The sequence below is a fragment of the Anabrus simplex genome, chromosome 9 (genome assembly GCF_040414725.1).
Source record: "Anabrus simplex isolate iqAnaSimp1 chromosome 9, ASM4041472v1, whole genome shotgun sequence".
Taxonomy (NCBI): Eukaryota; Metazoa; Arthropoda; class Insecta; order Orthoptera; family Tettigoniidae; genus Anabrus; species Anabrus simplex.
The window spans coordinates 16,833,668-16,849,245 of NC_090273.1; the positions used below are offsets into that span (position 1 = coordinate 16,833,668).

The window sequence follows — 15,578 nt, forward strand, 5'->3', positions numbered from 1 at the left end:
CCCTATGTTCCCGCGCGTTTCATAACTGCGCGAATACGTTAGAATATCTACATATTAGTAAAGTTTTCTGTTTTTTTAGATGTGTGGGATTACAGTTACATAAAATAATCAAAAATATATCTTCTATGAAGCACTTGCTTGCTGCTAAATGCCATGTTTTAGTGCACATTGAGTGACTACACCTACTAATGCACACTCATAAATTCTCTGACTTAGACAATACTGCCATCTGCTGAAATACTCTTGTAAGTAACACATGAAGAAGCATGATTTAGTCGGCAGAATGTGTGCATAGCTCGTTCTTGATTTTTAGGGAATTGTCAAACCTTACTCCAGGCTATGCTTGCAGAGTGGCGTGAACGTAATTTTGGCCGCTGTGAGCTGTGCTTGCAGTTAGACCGGAAAGAGTTGAAAAACATGCTTCGTATTGCAATAAATGAAATTTCTTCCATACCACACTGTGTGTTCGGTATACTGTATTTGCAGCCATGTAAAACTGTTGTTCATAGCGCACCAGGCAGAGGATGAGAGCGAAGAGAGAGTGAAAGGGACGATGGCATAACGTCAGTATTGTTGAAACGGCAACTACCATTTCATCACCGCTTCATGGTTTAGAAATGCAGGAATTTTGGTATTTTCCATCCTATACCCAATAAGGCGTTAGGTTTCCTACCACATGCCGAGGGTATGTAGTCCTCTGTAAAGCATCCTCATGCATATTTTTTCCTTTATTTCAGGTTTATGACCAGTATTTGAATTTCATAACTTTGGAAGATGACATGTTTATCTTGAAACATCAAAACAGTGATTTAATATCTTATTATGGTAAGTATAATTTGTATAAATGAAGTTTTTGTTTACACTGTCTAAGTTGTGAGCATATTCCATTATTTATAACCCCTAACACCAAAGTAGTAAGCCTATTATTTCAATGAGAAATGAGCGGAGTTTACAAAAAAATTTAATCAGGAGGACGGAGATGCTTGTTAGAATAATGTTATGTTCCTTGTTTCAGCTATTAACAGAGGAGAAATAAAGGACACAGAAATGGAGAACATAATGGATACCATTGTAGATAGTCTGTTCTCAGTTTTCGCCACATTAGGTGAGTGTGCTGGAAATATGCTAAAGTTCAGGTTCTTTTCTCTAGCAAAATTTTTGCTAATTCATTTCATACATACATACATGCATGCAGCAAAAGTCCATTGTAACAAGAATTCATAACGGCAATATATATACTGTAACGTGTTGGTGGGGTAAATAAGTAAACGAGTACAGAACCTGGTAGCGTCCTATTCTAAGATTTATTAACTAGGCACTACAATTACAGATTTACACACACACAGACGATAGCCGAGCCACAACTTACACAAGCACACAGTTACACACTTACACGGTTCACGCTCTCTCTCTTTCTACAATGACACACACACACAGTCATCGATTATTTACAGTACACTCTCTCAGCCACACTCGTTAGCGCTGTCACGGTCCACAGCCTACACGTCAGTTTCGCAGGTGGGGTTAGTATCCGCTGTTCACTCGATCCGTCGAACCCCGTTTGCAGTCCGCACACGTCGGCACCCAGTGTTCCCTTCGCGTTGCTCCAGAACACTTCAGGTTCTCCTTCAGCAGCCAGCCTCAAGGGACACACACACACGACATCAGGGAAACAGGAACGAGTCTTCAGCTCCAACAGGCAGATACTCCATCAGGCTGACATCTCAGCCCAAGCTATCACTGACTGCGCTCTTCGCTAACTCACACCAGCGAACTCAATCTCGCTCCTCACACACTTGCTCACTAACTAACTCTCACTAACTGACTCTCACTCTAAGTTACTCTTCTCCTTATATACCTGCTTTCAGAACAGTCCGGATGCTAGATGTATCCAGGAACCTTGCGAGATAGAAGACTCCAGATTAATAGTAGAGTAATTTCCGTCGTCCTCTGCTGTGGGACCGCGGACGGAGGCGAGAGGGCCGGCCTAGCACCAAGTGTTGCTCGTGATTGGCGCGCTCGAGCGTAAGGGGGGTGAGGCCGATACGATGACACCCACGGCGTGTAGCGAATTGGCATGGCGGACGCCATAACCATTACAATACATACAATGAAATCTCGTTACCGTCCAACTCATTGGCTGAATGGTCAGCATTGAGGCCTTCGGTTTAGAGGGTCCTGGGTTCGATTCCCAGCCAGTTCGGGGATTTTAATCATGTCTGATTAATTCTTCTGGACTGGATGTTTGCGTTTGTCCCAACACTTTCCTCTTCATATCCAGACAACACACTACACTACCAACACCACAAAAACACGCAGTAGTAATTACGTCCCTCCATACAGGGTTGGCGTCGGGTAGGGCATCCGACCATAAAACAGGCCAAATCCACCTGTGCAAAACAGTTCGCACCCGCAACCCCACAGATGTGGGAAAAGTGGAGGAAGAAGAGGGAAAATGAAATCTCGTTAGTGCGTTCCTCATTAACACGTTTTTCTGCTTAGCACATCGTAAATTCGTGGTCCTGATTCTCATCATATTAAATCTATATTATAAAAATACGTTTTTAACTTGTCATGAATTTTCACTATTACCGCTTAGTACAATCACAATTATTCTAGCCCTGAAGATGTCATTTGTCATGCCTTGTGAAAGAACATGATCTCCAACTTGCGGAAGAGCCGTCGCCACAGTTCCGTGATAATGGGAAAAGGCTTTGAATTACTGAACTTTACAGGATAAGTTGGACCTTGTAGGAGCAAGCCGTTAGCCTCGTGAATGTTCAGTTTTGCTTACTTATTAGCAGCAAGATTGCTGAACAACACAGTGAGCCTCTTTATGCTTGTATTTCACATTCCATTCACACTTTCAAAATTTATTTTGTGTTGAGTAGTACAGTGAAGGGTAGCGAATAATTGTCGCGTGATAGCCTATACCTGGATTAGGAACATAATCGTGTGAAGTTGACTAGAGTGGTGCATATTTGTCTTGTTATCTTCGATCACTCGAGTTGGTCAAAGTTTTGTCGGATTGAAAACGGTGGCCAAAGTCATTCTCTCACAGTCTCTTGGTTGAGTGCAACTTCCAATTCATTGTGTATTAAATGAATGTTTAATAACCACTGTTCCGAAATAAAAGGCTTCTACTAATATTTGTTTTAGAAAGAGTGTAATCTGCAATAATACGGTGATATTTTTATGGGGCCCCATGCATGTTTTCATATTTGTTGTCTGGTGTTTTCCACACCTTTCAATGCACTGTTATTTTATAAGCCCCAGCAGAAAAGGTTTTCATATTTAGTCTCTTGTGTTCTTCACACCTTTTAGTACTCTCCTCTCATCTTTAGAAATGGTAGATATAGTTTTCACTGTACCCGTGGATACCCGTTTTCATGAAGATGACTGAAGCCCTTTTAATGTTTATCAGACCGAGCTCGATAGCTGCAATTGCTTAAGTGCGACCAGTATCCAGTAATCGGGAGATAGTGGGTTCGAGCCCCACTGTCGGCAGCCCTGAAGATGGTTTTCCGTGGTTTCCCATTTTCACACCAGGTAAATGCCGGGGCTGTACCTTAATTAAGGCCACGGCCGCTTCCTTCCAATTCCTAGGCCTTTCCTATCCCATCGTCGCCATAAGACCAATCTGTGTCGGCGCGACGTGAAGCAAATAGCAAAAAAAAATGTCTATCAGGTGCATCTATTTATGGAGATATCAAAACAATTAAAAGAAAACTGAAAGTGGCCAAAATAGTGACTGATGCCCTTTCAAAACAAGTTGATCAGTTTCTTCTCACCAACCAAAGTTTTTAGTCTAACGGTTTTATTAATCAACATCGACAGCACATTCTCTTATGACATCTCGTATTATTGGCACTAACTCTTGATTCCATGGTGTCTCAAAGAAATACCCAAAAGCTATCCTTGCGTTCTACGCCGTGTGGGTTGGACGGTGCAATACATCCCATGGTATCCACTGCTGGTTGTGTCGACTAAAAGGGGATCCCAGGTGCTCTCACCTTGAGAGCTTGGGTTGAACACAGGCCTTCCACTTGTTCTGGTCTCCTCATTTTATCGTTCCTATCTGAACTTCCTTGGTCAATTTTTGTTCTCTTCTGATGACTGTATTATGTTTGCTAAGCGTAGGGAGACATTCATTTTCATGCTCTTTAATTATTAATAATAATGTTATTGGATTTACGAGCCACTGACTTCTTTTATGGTTTTTGGAGGTGTCGAGGTGCCGGAATTTATTCCTACAGGAGTTCTTTTACGTGCCAGCGAATCTACGAACACAAAGCTGTTGTATTTGAGCACCTTCAAATACCACCGGACTGAGCCACGTTCGAACCTGCCAAGTTGGGGTCAGAAGGCCAGCGCCTCAACATCTTGAGCTACTCTGCCCTGCATGCCCTTTATGGTCCTTCCTAGTGTTTTCCCAATTTGTTCATTCTTTGAATTGTAGAACCTCTTCAGTTGTTTCCTCTGATTGGTGTTAGCAGAGGATAGTTGCCCAGTGGTGTCTCGTTGTAAAATATTTATCACCACCACCACCACTGCCTACATTCTCATCTTCATCTCCCCCTGTGGGTGTGAGCAGTAGAATAGCATCTGCATAGCATCTGCAGTATCCCCTGGCTGTCTTAAGAGGCAAATAAAAGGGACCCCAGGGGGTCTTAACTTGGGAGTGTGATTGGTAAGTCTGGGCATTTCTTGCACTTACTTGTGCCAGACTCCCAACTTTCATATATCCTATCCAACCTCCCTGGGTCAACTCTTGTTGTTTTCCAACACATGGCATTAGGTGTCGAGGCCTAGGGAGCCTTTCATTTTCACAGCCTTCGTGGCCTTTTGTCTTTCTTTGGGTGATACCTTCATTTTTCGAAGTGTTGGACTCCTTCAGTTTTTCTCTTTGATTTTTTCTTTTTTTATGCCATTTGTTTGGGGCGTTGACCCATGTGGATCTTTTGCCCCTACTAGCACCATATTGTATGAACCTGTGTGTAATTGGAATGGCGGTAGTGTGGAATGCCATGTGTGAGGAAAGGAAGATTAAGGACATCACAAACACCCAGTCCCCTGACCAGGAATATTAATAATTACAATAAAAAACCCATGACCTGGCCGGGAATCAAACCTGGGGCCGCTGGGTGACAGGCGGACGCGTTGCCCCCTACACTGCGGGGCCGGACTTCTCTCTGAATAGTGTTAATAGAGGATGGTTGCCTAGTTGTACCTCCTCTTAAAACAGTAATCATCACCACCACCTCTCACCTTCATCCTATCTGGAGATTCTTTTCATTTTTAAGTTGGGCCTATGTTTCTGAACCATGAATTGGTCTCCCTGTAGTTGTATATACTTGTACTTTTAACTCTGTTGACATTCTGCCATAGTTTTTATCCTGTTATGTGTTCCTTTCTGTCTCTCTATATAAGGTTTTGCAGAATTATTTGACAGTGAGCAAGAGGCTAGTCTAATATCTTGCTCTGTGTGCTCAGGTACTGTTCCCATTATTCGCAGCCCGCGAGGTAATGCAGCTGAAATGGTTGCCGAGAAACTTGACAAGAAATTGAGGGAGAACTTGAGGGACACTAGAAACAGTTTGTTTCTAATGGACGCCTCACAAGCAGGATATATAAGGTAATTATCTCTCAGAAAACTATCAGAGGGCCTTGTTTTTGTTTTTGAAAATGTGCTGCTAGACAGTCGTGACTAGTATTAAAGCCAGTATTTGCTGCATCTTCATTCCTTGATTTACTTTATTTAATTTTGCTGATTTTTCAAGTAGTCCCTGTATTCTTTCTTTGTTTATAATTAGATACTGATTCGACAAATTTGGTTTTAAAATCAACCAAACGAAAACTGTCTGCTTAATGACGAGCAGAGAGAGAGAGCTGAAACAAGGACAGCTTGACTTTAAAACAGTCCAGCATTTTAAATTTCTTGGCACCAGTTTGTCAGCAAAAGCAGATTAACCCAAGAAATTAACAACAGGATTCAGGCATCTGCAAACTGCTACGTTCTGTATCACAGCTTCTATGGGACAAAAGCTACCCTCAGGAAGCTTGTGTTTCCTTGTATAAACCCTTCGTGCTTCCGATCCTAACCTGTACACTAGAAGCTGCTACCCTGACTAGAGGGGACAACAGCTGAATACAAGCAACAGGGATGAAGTTCCATAGTGTTACTTGTAATGTTTTTCCTGTGTGCTTGATTTGTATTGATTGCCATACCAAAGCATATATGAACCTTGAAAGGCTCTGTTATCTTTGTTGTTAAAATCATCTGTGGTGAACTATAATACAAACTACTTTCCCTCTATTTTGAATGTGCCTGTTGATATAGACTGTTTTTAAACACTGACTTTTATTCAGTATTGCTCCAATTTTTGCAGGATAGAAACTAATGCCGAAATGGTGGGGGTAAGATAGCCTACAGGATGGTTGGTAATTCCAGCAGATTGCTGCATAATTATGGATATGTGTAACTGGTGCTTTCTCTGCTTTGAAGCAAAGACAAGAAACAGGCACTCGCACATATTGAGTAGATAGTGGACGCCCTAGAAGAGCATCTGCTGAAGATACACATTGTGATCTCAGGCAAGCATAACAGAAGATTTACAGCTGTGGACATGTGACTGAAATCAACAGAACTAGCAAACAACCAGCGTCAGTGTAGAGTATGAAATGTGTGGCTGTGTGCCTGTCAAAAAGCCCCTTTTAACACAGAGATTTCAGTGAGTGAGCCAGGTAATACAAGGATTGGATCATTGACCAGCGGAATTGTATGCTGTGGACCGATGAGTCAATATTTGAGAAGTTTGGGCCCAGTTTTCGCTGTTGTCCAGGGAAAAGAATGCCTTTTCTCAATTGGTTTTACGTCATACTGACACAGATAGGTCTTATGGCGACAATGAGTGAGGAAAGGCCTAGGATTTGGAAGGAAGCAGCCGTGGCCTTAATTAAGGTACAGCCCCAGCATTTGCCTGGTGTGAAAATGGGAAACCACGGAAAACCATATTCAGGGCTGCCAACAGTGGGATTCGAACCCACTATCTCCCGGATGCAAGCTCACAGCCGCGCGCCCCTAACCGCATGGCCAACTCGCCCGGTAGAAAGAATGCTAGTGGACTGCCTAACACCAACTGTGAAGCATGGGGGTGGTAGCAGTATGGTTTGGGTTTGTTGCGGTAAGAGTAAGGTGGGAGGCTGTGAGAGCGGAAAGTCTCTTGAGGAAGGAGCATTACCATAGCATTGTACCGAGCAATGTAGTACTGTCGGGAACTCTACTTATTAGGACAATGACCTGAAATACATGCCAAAGCTGTGCAAGAAGTGTTTAAGAACCAAAGGACCGTCAGGAGTTTGACAGGAATGACCTGACCCCTTCAGTCACCTAATTGATCACCCATTGAGTTGTTGTGGGATGAACTCAACCACAAGCAATCTTCTGTCAACTGTTGTGAGGATCTTTAGCAATGCTTTTTGCAAGCATGGGGAATTATAACTGCCAAGATGTTGGAAAACTAACCGTAGGAATGCCAGAAATTTGTCGAGCAGTAATCAGACCAAAATAGGGACACACAGATGAGCATAGAGTTTGAACAGTGTAGCTCTAAAAGACATTGTTTTTTATTATTTGAAGCGTAAATTGCTTGATATTGTGTCAGTGTGTGTATAATGGATGCCTATGTTTGTATTTTGATTTAGAATACAGTATATGTCATTTGGAATATCAGTGTTGCCTAATCAATAAAAAGAACTGGGTTTTTCTTGAGATGAGTTAACATTTTTGATGCTAGTATGCATACATAGATACATACATTTGATTATCTGCAGTGATTGATGGTTGAAAAACTATGGATAATTGAAAATAAGTGAAATAGATATTGATGTTAATGAAGCTGAAACATTTTACTACAGTATCTAAAGGTTGTTTAAATCATGTTAGCCAACCAGACAATGCATTAAATTCACTTCCAGTCCCCTAAGGCTTTAAAAAAGAGAATGGGCCTGTTGGGAGCATATTACACCAGATACTTGCATGCCGTCGTCTTGTTTCTATTGCAACCATTCCAACTTGGCTTTATCTAGTTCTGCATAGGAAAACATGTTCTTATTTGACAGATCTCTGGAAGAGTCAGAGCTAAACTTTTGTCTTTGACATTTTTTTAGTCGAAGTGATCATCTGTATAATGTACAGACTGATTCTCAAAAAGTAAGACAGAGATAGAATTAAGATGCTGTTCTGACAAGAGCTTCCCAACCAAATTATCTCCTTGTTGTTCAGTACAAGCCTAGCTTCTATGCAAATGATTTCTGTATCTCATGTGTGATGTTATTAGTTTTCAGAGGCCGTTGTTAATAGTTCTGGACCGTAACGTGGACATGGCCACACCCTTACACCACACTTGGACATACCAGGCTCTTGTGCACGACGTGTTGGATCTGAGTTTAAATAGAGTAGTAGTAGAAGAAAACATGGGACGCTCCCCTGCAGGAGGGGCACGAGTCAAGACTAGAGCGTGCGACCTGGACTCCCGAGACAAGTTCTGGGTCACACACAAGGGCAGGTAGGTTAGAACCTCCATTGTACATTTCAATTTTTTTTATTTTTTTTATTTTTTTTTGTCTGATCATTGATATGTTATGATTTCTCTGTCAGTGTTGGAGCTGATCCTCCCCAAACACACTTATATTATTCTCTTTAACGTGGATGGTTGAGTTGGTTATACAGAACGGTTTGTGTAGCTGAGCATTGAGAAGGCCGCTTTAATGATGTAGATGTTGATTCCGATAGGGAACCTGAAATATTTGTCCCGAATGAGGCCGCTATAATGCAGATGCACAGCATTTGTAATGGAGAGGTGCGTTGCTGGTGTATAAAAACATGCAAACTCTTCGATTTTTGTGTGTGTTCATTCTTATTTACTTGATACGAGGCCACTCAAAACACGCGTCGTGATGAGGATGATGATGAAGACGACACATGCACCCAGTCCCTGTGCCAGTAAAATTAACCAACCACAAGCAACAGTTTGTAATATTTATCCTGTGTATCAACCTTGTTCTGTTTTCTGTCTTTCATGTGAATAATTCCACTCTTATTTGCTTTCATTCATGATAACTCGTTTCATGATTTTCAGTCCATTTCCAATTGTTGCGGAAGCTATCCAGGAAGAACTAGAACAATACAGATCTTCAGAAGATGAAGTGAAGAAGTTGAAAGAATCCATGGTGAGAAAAACTGAAGTCATTTATTTTTTGCACCTAATGTGATAGATTGCCATTAAAACCCACACACAAAGACAGAGTATTGTGCATATTGATCTCTGCACTGTCCCACAATTACTGCAGTCACTTATAGATGGAATGAAGGGAATGGTTACATAGTTCTGCATCATTTAAAAAACTTATTTCTTAGTCATTCTCTCTTTTCTGTATATTTGGTTATGGGTCTTAGGATATAGGGAACTGACCAAAAGGAACTCTGGTAAAATGCATGTTTCAGTGGAGTGGATTGCTACAATGGGACAATTAGCAATAAGAAATGTTTAATGATTGTTGTCTAGAATGCCATGCTGTTTATAATATTTATATTATTATTTATAGAGAAGAATATTGTATGGTTGATATGAAGGAAGCATAGCGCACTATAAACAAATGCAAACTTAATACATTTCATAATGAATATATTGAGTTTCTGAGTACCCAAATGATAACTTGCTTGTTTCTTGGGTGAGATACAGTAATGGACTGACCATGGCGTTGTGCTCAACACACACGCAGGACAAGATGGCATGAACCAGAACTTGTACGACAGGCCAGAACATTTCAAATATAAAAATATTAGTCCAGATGAAACAATAGTTCATCACTTTGAAAGAAATAGTTTCACACTGGGTGAAAATAACATTTACTCATATATAAAACCCCATTTTTTGCTTCATTTTTACAGCTGCAAAAAGTAGGAGGGTTCCAGTATGCAAGAACCTTCCATTTTCTATGATGAACATATGGATCTTAGGCCTAAATAATGATGTATGGTGAATACATGTCATTTAGGTCTACATACAGTATTTACTTACATAATGGACACCATTACATAATGGATGGACCCCAGTTTTTCCCTTAAAATTTTGGAAGAATTTTCATTGCTTTATGGAACGTTTCTTTTTCAACAATGGTAGGTAATATTTAAAATCTTGAAATTGGATGGATTGCTGTTTGCAACAAAACTAGTAAACATAGATAAACAGCTGCACGCTCAGTTGTGCTGAACACACAATACCATACACTAGCAATTATTTGTTTAGCATATGTGTAAAATGGATGCTGGTGTGCAGTAGTTTTAGAGCGTGTGTAGTAATTATTGGTGAAGCCGAGAAATGAAGGACGGAGTAATCGTGTTCAGATTCAATTTTTTAAACAACAGTGCGTGAAAAACTCTAATCGGGCCTTAATGTACACAAAATAATTGAGTATTTTTCAAACTCCTGCAGTGGTCTGTGGCTTTTATTTTTTTAAAGAAGCTACGTAGCTGGTAACAAATAGAGGATTATGGAAGCACTTAGTTTATTCGCAGAGGCTTGCAGACTGAATGTTAAAAACGTAACGGTATACAATGAATAAGCATGTACGAGATAATGATCCATCATCTAACAACCACATTTCCTTATGTATGTGCCTTCAGCAATTATTCAGTTGGGTTCTGCAAATAGCATATGTCTGTTATCTGATGACAGTGCAAAGGAACAAATTTATTAGGGCATACCCTTTGATTAATTTATTTTCAAAGAACAATCTAAGCCAAAGCTAGTTGTAATACAATACAGGTCTCTTGCTTAGATAGCAGGGGCAGTTTAAGACAAGAGTAATCTTCAGCACAAACCGTACGAAGTTGTAACTACAGTGTAGTGTGTAGAGTAGATATCTCATTTCTTTTATTTCTGTCACCATGTAAATAATGTATGATAGTACAATTTATGTTAATACTGGCAAAGATCTTGGAAAAGTTGTGCTTTCTACTGAAACCTCGATTTAAGGTAAACCCCTATTTAACGTTTAACCTAACTGTTTAACGGGGGATTTTGAGCTTTTTAGCAATTTCCTGTGTTGTATAACGTTTAACCTTAAATGGGGGTTCTGCTGTACTTTTCATCAGCTTTTGAAGTCACTGGAGGCCTTCCAGATCAATGTCTGTCTTTGTTAGACCCTGTTTTATCCACACATGAAATGGTATCACTAACTGTTTAACGGGGGATTTTGAGCTTGTTAGCAATTTCCTGTGTTGTATACTTTCCTCCACAAAGAGTATTAATTGCTGAGCATAACTCTATGCTGAGTGTCTTTCTATGGCCCATTATCTACCATCTCTGTGGATCAGCGGTAGAGTGTCGGCCTCCGGATCTCAAGATAGCGGGTTCAAACTCGGCAGAGGTAGTCGGATTTTTGAAGGGCGGAAAAAAGTCCATTCGACACTCCATGTCATACGATGCCAGCATGTAAAAGATCTGTGGTGACACATTTGGTGTTTACCCGACAAAATTCATTAAATCTCAGCCATAGACGCCCAAGAGAGTTTCGGTTTACTCGGTCTGCCACCTAGTGGGAGCCTAGAGTAAAACGGAACGTCGAAATTGACGAGCAGACAGCCAGATGGCGTCAAATTGAAATGTCTGCACATGGTAGCTGAGGCCATACGATTATTATTATTATTATTATTATTATTATTATTATTATTATTATTATTATTATTGTTACGGAGTTATCCGTGGTAGTTAGAGGTGAAAGAAGGTGCTGGGATGAATAGGTCTCAACTTACGAAATTAAAGTTAATTTAAAACTTTAACAAAGGTTATATTTTCTTTTCAAGATCAAGAAATAACAAGAATAACAGGTACTCAGTAGCATATCAACAAATTAAGAATGTACAATAGCAATTTGTTAATGGATTTGGGCTTCGAGCCCTCAGACACGCAATCCTTGAGCAATGAGCCCAACTTTACATATGAACAACGTTCAACAAAGGGGCAGAAAACCCCAACCATGCCAAGGAACACTAGCTCCCAATTACCCAGTTAAGCCTGCTCGAGGCACACAGAAAATACAATTTAAGAAAGAGCAACCCGCTCTCAAAGTTCAAGCCTATTCAAAGGCCACACCAAACTCTACCTTCAAGCTGCCCTCCAGGCACACAAGAACAGGGTTAAAAATACCCATCCTACTGAGGCCTATTCACTAAAGAAACAGGACAATAACATGGCCTCAAAATACCAACTTGAGTGGAGGCGTAACTTGCACTCCTAATACACCTTTTTTAAAACCTATTTGGCTCTTAGGCCGCTTATGCAAGGGCTAATCCCATACTACGGAGGTGACACGATAGGAAAATTTATTACATTATGAAGTGAAGAAAAACGGTTATCAAAACGTAGTCACCTCAAAAACAATATGAGAGGGAGCTCGAGAGGGTTAGGCACTCTCTATCCCGATTTGTAGTTAAAGAGACAGAATTTATACCAAGTGTCTTTTACATTTTAAAGGAAGGTTACATGATAAAAGTTTCGAACCTGCCCCGAGGGTTAAACTGCTGAGCTAGCAAGAAATGAAGTTATTAAAAAGCCATTACCTTATGGAAGAACTGCTGCCCGAAGAAAGAGGTGCTTCCCACCCCCTGCTACATAATCACACACGGATAGATGTTACTGAAGTGGCCAGGAGACAAGAAAATCAGCAGTTTATATACCCTCGCGGAAAATTAGAGACGTTTCACGAATGATTACAACCCGCCCACAAAATTTTATTGGTCGGCTAAAGATTACAAGTCAAAACTGAAGAAGACACCTAGGATTGGTGGAAAATTAATTACAGAAATTTTTGATTGGCTACATTCAAAACAAGCGGAAAGAAAGGATTATATTGCCAACCCAAAAAATGACTGAAAGAAATTTAACAAAGAACAAACTTATGAACACAAAATTTCTCAAAAAACAGTTCCTTCACTTCGCACTAGGGTGCACAATTGTAGTTCTTCAGTAGTGCCATCTAGAAGAGAATGCGACATCTTCTGAGAAACTTTAGAATTAACATGGTGGTTAAAGTTCAGGCTTCCTCCAGTAGAGGAGTTTCAACTGGCGCAATGTTTGAATTAGCGGCATGGAGGTGTACCGCCCGGTACAATTATTATTATTATTATTATTATTATTATTATTATTATTATTATTATTATGTATTACCAAAAAATATAAAAATCGTGCTATATTTGATACCAATAATGTCACAGTATTAATGTAACTTCTGATTGCAGTAATATAGTAACTACATTGTAATATAACATAATACTTATGGTTTTTTGGAAGATCAGATCTGAACCAACTCCCCTTCCAATTAAAAAAAACCCTAAGCTGTTGCACTAGAACACTTAATTAAACCACACAGAGTGTACCGACTTAGCAATAATGTGTTTGATGCGACAGCCAGCAAGCTTCGAGTGGCGGGACGAGAACCAAACACACGTGACTTTGAGCGCCAATGCCAACTTACTTGGAGATGTGTTAAACTTTCCCCAATCTTTAAAACTTGGTTACAATAATATAATCTGTCATTAAACAATTATTAAACATATTTGTGTGGGTTCATATGTTTTGGCCGGCAGTGTATGTCATGATGCCTCAAACATGTTTACAGTATAAAGTCAACGTCTCCGGCACCTTGTGGTGCTGAACATCTGATAGGAGGCATTTGCTATGTCAGTCCGTCAGTTAAACAACATCTCTTGTAAGGTTGGCAGAGTATAGGCAACTTGTGTAGGACTGAGGTAAACGTAGCTAGTCTTCGCACCAACACCCCAGCGTCAGTGGGTAGGGTCTGACACATCCCACTCTGATGAGTCTAGTGTCGGACCTAAGACGAAATGCTGGTTAATAGAGCAAATGCCTGAAATGCCTTCCAACACTCCTATTCAAACACTGACCTGTTACAAACTGACAACGTGAGAGGATGTTCATTTGGAGTGAGGTTATACGACATCGTTGATAGCAATTCATCTTTGGGATGGGGATGTTAATAAGCTTTGAACAGACCTCTTGGTGTTACTTGACAGGAGTAGGTTAAATGTGGACACCGGGTTTCATCCTCTCCCTACATCACCATCACCACTCACACATGAAGGAACACAACAGCCTGCAGGACTCACTTTGTGGTGAGCTAGTGTTGAGCATCGTGGACGACAGAAAACACCTCGAAGAATTACCAACTGGACGACTTAGAGATCTCTAAATAGGCTGCACTTGGGTGTTACTAGGTGGAAGATCAATCTGCGCTAGTGGGGATATTCATTGGATTCTGTTTTGTGTGACTGCGGTTAAGTGCAGACTATGGCCCATCTTTGTACTGCCACATGTACTGAGAAAGAGCTGCTTGAGGCGACAAGGAACACACTCGTCGTTGCTAATTTCTGGTGCACCACAGTATGAACGTTTGTTGCGCAATTAATTTTTATTTGTTTTCTGTGGACTTTCTTTGTACATCTTTATGTAATTCTGCTTCTGACACAATGTAAATAAATAACACACACATACATATGCTCAGTTCACCAGTGGGCATCAGGTAGAATGACGTGCACCAGGCCTCTCCAGAGGCCGCACAAGATCGATCAGCAGAACTACTTTCTTGTAAAATAAAACAAAGTGAATTTGAAGTTTTTAATTATAGCCTAAGGTCTTATTGCAGAAACAATGACTAGTTTTAAGCCTTAGACAACATCTACCTAAACAATGTCTAAATCGATCACGACCGAGCTCGATAGCTGCAGTCGCTTAATTGCGGCCAGTATCCAGTATTCTGGAGATAGTAGGTTCGAACCCCACTGTCGGCAGCCCTGAAAATGGTTTTCCGTGGTTTCCCATTTTCACACCAGGCAAATGCTGGGGCTGTACCTTAATTAAGGCCACGGCCGCTTCCTTCCCACTCCTAGCCCTTCGCTGTCCCATCTTCGCCATAAGACCTATCTGTGTCGGTGCGACGTAAAGCAACTAGCAAAAAAAAAAAAAAAAAAAAAAATCGATCACGATCTTCCATTGCGTAAACATTGTTTAGCTGGTGTTTAACTACACACATTTAAAGTTTCAATATTGGTTAAAAAATGGAGAGAGAAGTATCTTTCATGCAACTCTTTGCTTGTCGCAAACAATGAAATTCGTCGGTGCGTGCACCGAACGCCAGTCAGCTGTTTGTCTTCCTACACATTAATCAAATATGGCTGAGCATGAGCATGACATGCCCATAGATAAGAATATTGCTTTCGTTGGAAATTAAATCTCATAATGTTATCGACACTAAAGGGTCACGCCACCGTACGGGGAAGTGTAGCTTTGATTATAGCGTTGTTACGGTGAGTGTAATCTACTCGTAAATAGCTTTGTCGAAGGGAAGGGAGGATGAAACAATAGTAATGTGTAATCGAATGTGTTGTATGGGCCATGTAGATGTGGCTTGCATTCTGGAGATCGTAATTTCCCTATTTTTACACCAGGCAAATACTAGGGCTGGATTAGCATGACCATTATATAAAAAATAAAATA

The 15,578-nt window shown here is 40.6% G+C and overlaps 1 protein-coding gene across 1 annotated transcript in view; it reads left to right on the forward strand.

Moving 5' to 3' along the window:
* Positions 1-15,578, forward strand: part of Slh (sec1 family domain containing Slh) — a 77,550-nt gene that overhangs the window by 15,523 nt on the left and 46,449 nt on the right. The window contains exons 4-8 of the mRNA XM_067154000.2: positions 738-825; positions 1,016-1,105; positions 5,494-5,635; positions 8,340-8,567; positions 9,141-9,231. Coding sequence (XP_067010101.1) covers positions 738-825; positions 1,016-1,105; positions 5,494-5,635; positions 8,340-8,567; positions 9,141-9,231 — 639 coding nt within the window. The remainder of the gene's footprint in view (positions 1-737; positions 826-1,015; positions 1,106-5,493; positions 5,636-8,339; positions 8,568-9,140; positions 9,232-15,578) is intronic.